This window comes from Rosa rugosa, chromosome 4 (genome assembly GCF_958449725.1).
Source record: "Rosa rugosa chromosome 4, drRosRugo1.1, whole genome shotgun sequence".
In the NCBI taxonomy this organism is placed as follows: domain Eukaryota; kingdom Viridiplantae; phylum Streptophyta; class Magnoliopsida; order Rosales; family Rosaceae; genus Rosa; species Rosa rugosa.
Window position 1 is genome coordinate 4,184,488 of NC_084823.1, and position 9,871 is coordinate 4,194,358.

General features: G+C 43.2%; 1 protein-coding gene across 1 annotated transcript; it reads right to left on the reverse strand.

The window, feature by feature from the left end:
- Positions 1-8,454: 8,454 nt before the first annotated feature.
- Positions 8,455-9,642, reverse strand: LOC133744193 (uncharacterized). The gene has a single exon (XM_062172334.1). The coding sequence runs from the start codon at positions 9,640-9,642 to the stop codon at positions 8,455-8,457; it is 1,188 nt and encodes a 395-aa protein (XP_062028318.1).
- Between the last annotated feature and the right edge of the window lie 229 nt (positions 9,643-9,871).

Consider the following 9,871-nt stretch of genomic DNA (forward strand, 5'->3'; position numbering starts at 1 on the left):
TATATATGGTCTTTCCTATATTTGGCCATTGATATCATCGCCACGTCAAATATTCCTACATTTGTTTCTATTCAGGTCAAGAATTATTCAATTTTGATAGAAGAGAAATTTCATATACACCGCACTAATTATTTAATTAATGCATATTTTCTATACTGTATTTGTTTGTCTCAATTTTTTCATCAAACTTTCATATATGTAGGGGTGGGTTCGGTTCCGAGCCTAAACCGAAAACAGAACCAAAATTAGAATCGGTGCGGTTTTTGTATTTTCAGAAGTTGACACCGAAAACCGAACCGAACGGTTCGGGTCGGTTCGGCCCAGTTTCGGGTTTTTTTTTTTTTTTTTTGGTAAACAGATTTTTACCAAATATACTTCTTTGGTATTGTAACTCGAGAAGTTTTTGTTTCTTCAAACCTGTAATAATAATCTATCACAATGTGTTTACAAGTTTACTAATGCATGCTTTGTACTTCAATAGACAATAATCTATAATTCCATACTCCATAGTCCATATAATTCAATTCATACAGTCTAATAGTTCTTCAAGTTCTAGCATCAAGTCATCAACATATGAAATGGTCAAAAAATATAGAGTCCAAAGTTTATAACAGTCCATCATTACATCAACACTAAGTCACTAACCTCACAAATTAAAAATGTGTAAGTTCACTAAAAGATTAAACATCACAAAAAGAATGAACCAACATCAACATATGAAGGAGAGCAATGGCATGATCTCAAGCTCGGAAAGATGAAGTCTTCGACTTTGGAGGTAACATTCCGCTCCGACTACTCCCCACTGCAGCTCCACATGGCATCTTAAGCATCTCTACATTAATATAAGAGAATAATAAAAAGAACAACATTAGAAAAGAAATACATACAATCATATATAACATAAATATTACAACTTCATTAACCAAAAAAACTTTAACTAAGAAAATAGAAACTATTACCTCTTTCCGCTTCTTCACACAACTCCATCTCCTCAATAGTAGGCATATGATGTAGATACACATTTTCACTCCTAAGCCAATTTTGTGTACATATCAAGGCCTCCACCTTTCTAGGACTTAGGGAGCTACGGTATGGATCAATAATCCTCCCACTCGTGCTAAAGGAAGATTCTGAAGCTGTGGTTGACACCGGAATAGCTAGAACATCCTTTGCAATGCGGGCCAATATAGGATATTTACAAACTCCATTCACCCTCCACCAATTCAACAAGTCAAAGCCTTCACCATCTCCTTCAATAGGATCTCCAAGATATCTATCCACATCGTTGTTTACGATCTCGGCTTTCTTTGCTATTCTCCTTTGCTCCTTCTCTTTCAATCTCTTTTCTAACTCCGTTAGACCCTTACTTGAACTAGATATCCCCTCACTTGATACTTGAGAACCACCAACCTCACCAACACCACTTTCCCTTCTCTCTTCTTCATACACCTTGTAAAGGTCATACAAGAGATCCTTCACACTCTTTGTGTTAGCTTCCACCTTTTCATCCATATCCCCATCATCAAGAATCTCAAAATAGTCAACAACTTTCTCAAGTTTATGACGTGGATCAAGAACAATAGCAATGAATAGATAGTGATTCAACTTATCAAAGCTACCCCAATACTTGAGAAACTTGTCTTGCATGGGTGATGCAATCTCAGACAAACATGGGTTCTTTTGTTTTTGCAAGAGACCATAAATAGAGAGTATATCACCAAAAGTACTATGAACGGTAGGAGAATTAGAACAACATACCTTCAAAGTGATTTCATAAAATGGTCTCAAGAAATCCACAAATTGCTCCCCATATTGCCAATCAACACTCATAGGTGGCCCTTCTTTTGGCTTTTGACCCTTGTCACCTTGGAGCCATTCCCAAAAATTACCCGCATCTTCTTCCACCATTCTATCAAAAGCTTTTTGGAATTTCAAAGCCCGTTCCAACATCAAGAATGTGGAATTCCACCTAGTAGGGACATCCAAAATCACAAGCCCTTTGCACTCTAGTTTCACCCTTTCAACACATTCCTTAAAAAAATCAAGCCTTTGTGGGGAGGATCTAACATACCTCACCGCATTGCGAATGGCACCAATGAATATCTTCATCACACTCAACCCATCATTGACAATCAAGTTAAGAATATGGGCGACACATCTCATTTGCAAATTCTTCCCTCCATGCAAAAGTGCATTAGGGACACCCCAATCACCTATCCTCCTACTCAACTCCTTCAATGCAACATCATTTGACGAAGCATTATCAACGGTGACTGTGAGAATCTTCTCTATACCCTATTCCAACAAACAATCCTCTAATAGCTTAGCTATAGCCTCTCCCTTATGACTTGGAATCACACAAAAATTTAAAATTCTCTTATGCAACACCCAATTATCATCAATAAAATGTGCAGTGAGGACCATATAATTAATGTTTTGAATAGAAGTCCAAGTATCGGTTGTAAGAGACAACCTATATCTACTCAATTGATCCATCAATTTTTTCTTTTCCCCCAGCGAGGTAAGTTAGTCTCCAAACCCTAATAAAAAACGACGTCGTTTTGTAGTAAGTGAACAGATTTGGTGTGGTTCGGTATTTTCCTGTTCGGTGCGGTTTTTTTCGGCTGCGGTTTGGGTATTGGTGCGGTTTTTTTCGGTTTTCGGTTTCGCGAGCCCACTCCTACATATATGTCCATCTTTACTAAATTAAAAAGAAAAAAGAAAAAAAAAGTCTATGTAACTTAAATTAATATCTATTTAATACATTTAATTTATTGTGAAATTAATTGCTAATTAATTTTAGCGCATTAATATCATAATTTCTAATTATTTTTCTTCTTTTTCACATCGAGGTGAACCATTAATTCAACGAACGTGAACCCAGTTCAAACTCCAATAATCTATCGCCTCAGCCAAGGGGAATGAAGAATATTTGATTGGTGACTGTTTGGCTCCAGTTTTTCTTGAGTTGTTCAACAGTCTCTTTTCTTGCGTGGGCGTGCCAGCACCGTTCGGGTGCGGTCGTCGGGGGTGTCCCTTGACCTGACTTCTTTCAAGCGATTGTGGACGAGGAGAGCACCAACCTCGTCGTGGGATTCTTTGTGCCTCGTGTCGAGGACTTTTGCTGAGCTTCTTCAAAATCACAATCGATACTCGACGTCGTAGATTGAGCAGAGCGAAAATCACTGGGAAGTGAGGAGAACTTGCTAAAGCGTGACTTTAGCTTGGCTGGTTTGTGAGGGCGTTACCCTTGCTTGGCTGGTTCCGTAACCGTTGTGGTCGCGGTACTACAGTCGGCTCCTGAGGAGACTAGGACCGAAGCACATTGACAGAGGGTTTGGTGGCACTGACAGTCGGCTCCTGAGGATTCTGGGACTGGAGTGTGGTCACCGGCAAGAGAAGGAGAAGGGTTGCTCTGGAGAGGCTTGGATAATCGTAGAGATTGTTATTGATGAATTGTGTGTTGTGTTGTTTCATTTTAGCCTCTATATATAGGCTACCATGCCAAAGTGGTTGACCTTAAACAAATCATGATAATGGAGCACTAATGGAGATAATGGAGCACTAAATGGAGGTGGAGCACTAAGTGAGATAGTGGAGCACTAAGTGGAGATAATGGAGCACTAAATAGAGATAATGGAGCACTAGTGGAGATAATGGAGCACTAAATGAAGATAATGGAGCACTAGTGGAGATAATGGAGCACTAAATGGAGATAATGGTGAGTTTGGAGTGGTTTTGAGTCACTTTCTGCTCCTTTATTCCTTCAATTATATCTCCACCAAGAATTCAGAATGGGCCTTCGACTTCTTCATATCAAATGATCCACCATGAGTGTAGATCATTCTGATAAAATTTCAGAGCTTAATTCCATGTGGTTGGGCCGCAAATGCTGCTGGACTCCTTGCAGGTCCGGTTTTCCAGTTTTGTCTTTCAGAAAACTGGACCAAGGAAATGAAGGTTTTCCACTCCAAACTAGCTCTTGTACTATTCATAAGAAATGATCCTTGGGATGTGTAGAATGAATCTGGAAAGTTTTAGCTCATTTGTATTTCGTTTGGTTAGTCTTCCGCCCCTCCTTCTTTGTTTAGCTCGGTTTCTCCTAGCCGAAGTAGGTAAATGTGCTAAAGTTGACTTTTCATTTCCATGCTTCCATCATTTCCTTTTCTTGCAGCTCGCATAATCTTCCATAATTATGCAGGTAGGCTTTATTTAGCCTCTAAATAATATATTTCGAACTTGTCGACAATATATAACTTGAGTCATTGACATTGGCTCAATTTCTCCAAGACACGCATTTTCAGGCCAAAATGTTCATTTTGGGCTCAAACATTGCCCCCTAGACCTCGAAGTCAAAGGTCTTTGTCTTGACTGAAGAGGTCTTGAATCAGCACTGCTCTTATAATGTCGTTGCTCCAAAGCCACTTTTATTGGCTTGACTGAAATTACTTGACTGATTCCATATAGTCCTCTAAATAGGCCATAAAGCTTGAATGCCACAAACTGAATTGCCTTTGTCATGAACTGACGCTTTCTTTGCCAACTTTATTGCCCCCATGTATCTGATGTCTAGTATGCAGTGAATTGGTGAAACTTGGGCAGGTTGTAGGAGGTCAGAACTTTAGCGTGCCCCCCATGCGAAGGAGACTGCTTTTGATCGCGAATGAGGATCCTTATCTTCCTTGGTGGTAGCTTCGCCATGTGTATAGCAACAAGTATCTGCCTTGTTTGCTAGCTCTCTGTTGAGAATGCGATTGCTGCAGAAGAAGCCCAACTCGATGAACCTTTGGCTGCTTCTGAAGAAATAGGCCGCAACCTGGCCCGTGTCAGAGAACGGGCCACTCAGGCCGAAGCTAGTGCCATTGCGGCGAACCTCCACGTGGAGGAACTTTGCTTGAAATTGAGCTTCACGGACCGATCTCTGTAGGCCTCCTCGAAAACCATTCGGTCTCCTCACATGCTACTAATCCCCTTTTTTCCCGAGATTTGGAATCACTAATCTCGATTTACTGACATCGGTTTGACTTTTTAACCATCCATCAAGGGTGGGGATTTGCCTGAAGTACCTATAAATAGTTGTATTTTAGGCAGGGAATACTCACAACAATTCTTCTGAAATATTCAAGAAATGGCCTTTCAGTCCTTGCTTCTCTTTCTCCTTCTTCACAAATCTTCCCCTCATGAAATGACCTTTAGCCTCTAAATTTTAGGCTTTATGGCGTAATCTTAAGCCTGGGTTAGGCCTTATGGCGTAATCTTAGGCAACCCCGTGTTTTTTACCTTCGAAAGCCTGGATGGAATGTATAGGCTTTCAGGGGAAAAGAAGCACGGGGAGCTCCATTAGTGTGGGATCTCATGTCATGCGCGATCATCTTTGTTAGGATCCCCCACTTGGAGCAAATCGGGAAGGAAGGAAAGCCACATTGAGGCCAAAGATCCTTCCTTGATCCCCTTCCTTCTGGAGTCGGACCAAATCGAGTCCTCCAGATGAGAAGGGCTTTGGTGGTCGCCCTCTACTCATGCTCTCTCTTCTAAACATTGACAGAATCTTGGAGGGAGAGCATGGATTCGCGAAAGTGATGGGTATGAGCCACCTCATGGCCGTTTCCACACTTCACGCTAAGAGAATGGTGGCTGCCAAGGGTAAAGGGGGTGCAGAGACTCAAGCCGATATTCGGTTCCTTCACTCTCTGCCCCTCCCGGAGATAATGGTGCGGCTCAACCCGACATTGGATTCCGTAGCTGCTTCCAATTGAGGGGGCTTGGAGGCTCCGTTTTCTTTCACTGGAGTCTCCCCTTCTCATGGATAATGGCGTTGGCCAAGCCTATGTTCGATTCCTCTGCCGCTTCCATGTAAAGGGGGCGCGGGGGCTCCGTTACTCCTCTTTTTCCTTCCCTGAAGTCTGCCCCTCCTCGGGATAATGGCTCGGCTCAACCCGATGTTGGATTCCATAGCTGCTTCCACTTGAGGAAAAAATTCAGAAGATATCCGAAGATTCCTGTTTTGTATTTTAGCCACCTTTGGCTTTGTAATGAATGTACTGCTTTTGGCCGCAAAGCCACTTTATGAATATAATACTATTTTCTTATCCTGATATTCAAATATCCGTGAGGAGCCAATAATTGTGTCTCGCAAGGCCCCAAATATAGGCCCCAACTCAAAACTCTTGGTTTTATCTTCTTAATGATTTTTTAACTTCGCATTAACTAACTGTTGAAAACTCCACCATGAGAAGATAATATTGAAAATGGAACAATTACCTCCTCGAAAACCCTTCGGTTCCCTCACGCGCCAATAATCTTTTCTTTTCCGAGATTTAGGGCAACTTTAATCAAGATTTACTGACACTTAGTTTGACTCTTCGACTGTCCATCCAAGGGTGGAGATTTGCATGCCCTGTTCCTATAAATAGGTACATTCTGAGGATGGGAACGTTCACGCCAAAGACCTTCCTCTGAGTTTCAGATCCTCAACAATACCCTTCCTTTTTTATGAACACCTCTCTGTCAACTTCAGTCCTTCTCTCTCAGATCTTCAGTCCTTCCCAATATTTCTAACAGCAATCTTTCTTAATTACTCATCATCACCATTCTTCAATTCTCGCATTCTCTCAACCTATCACCAATGGAACCACAAACCCAGCAACCAACCGAGGATGGAGGAAGCAACAAAGTAGCCAGGAGTAGTGCTAACATGCTTTGCAGGCGGAGCAGTACCAGGTGGGCTCCCACTTATGATCAGATAAGAATCCTCAAGGAGATTTACTACAACGAGGGAGTTAGGTCCCCAGCTGTAGAGGGTTTAGAGGATCTCTCTCCAGCTGAAACAGTACGGAAAGATCGAGAGCAAGAACGTCTTTTATTGGTTCGGGAACCACAGGGCTCGGGAGAAGCAGAAGAAGAAGAGGTTCACTTCGGATGTTCATGTGCCCATGCAAAGATCAGGGCTTGTTGGTAATGGTAATGGTACCAATTGGAAACCTGAAGATCAGTATATTAACTTTGGATCTTCTGCATCTACTTCTGCTTCTTCAGCTGGTGTGATTGCTTTTAACGGGGAGATGGGGAACTATGGTGGTTATGGATCTATGAACATGGAGATTGAAATCCTTCCTCTGTTCCCCATGCACGGTGAGGACATCTTTGGCAACATGAAGACTACTTCCGAGGGAGGTGGAGGCTACAGCTACTACTCTGGTGGATGGGGCGGCTACCACGGTGGCTCTCACATATCGCTTGAGCTCAGCCTTGGATCGACCCTATTTTCCCGCGAAGGTGTTTTCTCTGCGAGAGAAGAGACAAAGCTGTAAAAAATTTCCGGAGCCGCTGACTCGGCTTAGTATTGTAAAAATTTTCCGGAGCCACTGACTTGGCTTAGTATAGTGTAGTGTTGCCCCCTAGTGTTGCTAGGCGTAGCGAAGAAACGATTATGGGCCTCAACAACAAGCCTTCATGAATGGGCTTCGCGAGTGTAGGAATACTAGAATTGCCCCCCATGTCTTATGCGAAGAAATTGTCTACGACTCCTCCGAGTCCCAGACATTGGGAAAGTATTTCTTCAAGTATCTGCTATTGATAGGGTTATGATGGACATCTCCATCCAAGCTTGAGATGAAAAGCTCATTTCTCTAAGATTTTATAGATGATGTACGGGCCTTCCCATCTTGGAGTCCATTTCTCGCGACTATCTAATTTTTCGCCAAGCGGGAGAACTGCTTTCCAAACCAGCTCTCCTTCGCTGTAACTCCTTCCCCGCGTCCGCTTGTCATAGGCGCGAGCGACTCGTTGCTTTTCCATGACCAAACTATCTAAAGCCTCCAAGCGCTTTTCGCTAAGGTCTTCATGTTCCTGCCACATAGCCTGAACGTAGTCTTCTCCAATGAGATGATGTTGCTCTTGAATTCGTAATGATTGGACGTTGACTTCCAACGGCAGGACTGCATCATGGCCAAACATCAAAGCATAAGGTGTTGTCACGGTGGGATTCCGCTTAGTGGTGCGGTAGGCCCAAAGAGTTTCATAAAGTGTCTCATGCCACTGTCGTGGATTAGCTTCCAACATTTTCTTCAGCAAATTGATAATGAACTTGTTGCTGGCCTCCACTTGACCGTTAGACTGAGCATAATAAGGACTGGAATGGACGAACTGTATTCCCCATTCTCTTACCTGTTTATCAACTTCACCACCCATGAAAGCTGCCCCCCGGTCAGAAACAAAAACTTCTGGGATCCCAAATCTGCAGATGATGTTTCTGAATAGGAATTGTCGCAACGTGCCACCAGATGCTTCCTTCAAAGGTTCTGCTTCAACCCACTTTGTAAAGAAATCAGTCGTGACGATGATGAACTTGTGTTGAAGTGATGAATGTGGGTGAATCATTCCAATTAAATCCAGCGCCCATCCTCTTGCGGGCCAAGGCTTTATAATGGGCTGCATTGGAATATTAGGGACATGCTAGACCGACCCATGAGCTTGGCAGTCCAAACAACCTTTAGCGAACGCGATACAATCCTTCAAGATACTGGGCCAAAAATATCCATGTCGTTTGAGCAACCATCGCATCTTTGGACCTGCTTGGTGAGCGCCGCAAATGCCAGAATGAACTTCGCGCATGAGTTGTTTCGCTTCGCGGCCATAAACACATCTGAAATCCACGCTATCTTTTCCTCGTCTGCGAAGTTCATCACCTCTGAGGAAGTAGTTGAGGGCAAGATAGCGAATCCTTCTATCCGTGGTCTGAGCAGGATGCTTGAGATAATTGATCAAAGGGATGCGCCAATCCACGTCAATGGATTCCAAGGTCGCGACTGAAGTATCGTTTGGAGGATCTCTTCTCGCCATCCATGAAGGAAGCGTACGACGCTCGACTTTAAGGATTCTCTCGTGCACGCCATATCTCAATGTTACCCTTGTTGCCAGCTGGGCCAACTCGTTCGCGGTGAAATTTCGTTCGCGAGGAATGTGCTCAAGATCCACGTCATCAAACTGGTCCAACAGTTCTAGTGTCCTGTTTAAATAAGGGACCAGCGCGAAGCTAATGCATTTGAACCTTTTGCGCAGCTGATTGATGACCAGGAGAGAATCTCCAAGTATTTGTACGTCTCTGACTCCCATTTCCAGTAGTACTTCTAGGCCTATGATTAAGGCCTCATATTCAGCCTGGTTGTTGGTACATTGAAACTCCAACTGGAATGAGTACGAAAAGTGATCTCCAGCAGGATTCTCCAGTGCAATTCCTGCTCCGGCCATGATATCTGTTCGGGAACCATCAAAGTACAATACCCATGGTTGTAACATGACCGCTGCCTGGCCATCGGTGAAAGGTTCGGAGCAATGTATATGACATGCCTTTCCCCATAAATTTGCCGCGACCTCTAGCTCGCGAAGCTCTGGAGCGTCCAGCATGGGATGATGTGCTAGAAAATCCGCGATGGCTTGACCCTTCACAGCCTTTTGAGGCACATATTGTAAAGAAAATTCTGAAAGAGCCAAGATCCATTTGCCAATTCGGCCCCTAAGAATGGGCCGCGACAACATATATTTGACCAGATCGGTCTGAGCGATTATGCATGTAGTAAATGACAACATGTAGTGGTGCAGCTTACATGCAGAGAAGTATAATGTTAAACATAGCTTTTCCATTGGTGTGTACCTAGTTTCGCAATCTGTTAACGTTCTGCTAAGGTAGAAGATGGCATGCTCCACTCCCGCTTCGTCGTTTTGTGCCAGCAGGCTACCTATTGAAGCTTCTGCCGCTGAGATGTAGAGTTTGAGCGGTTGGTTTGGTTTCGGAGGAACGAGAACTGGTGGATTGGTTAGGTAGGACTTTATGCTATCAAAGGCCTCTTGATGCTTCACTTCCCACACAAAT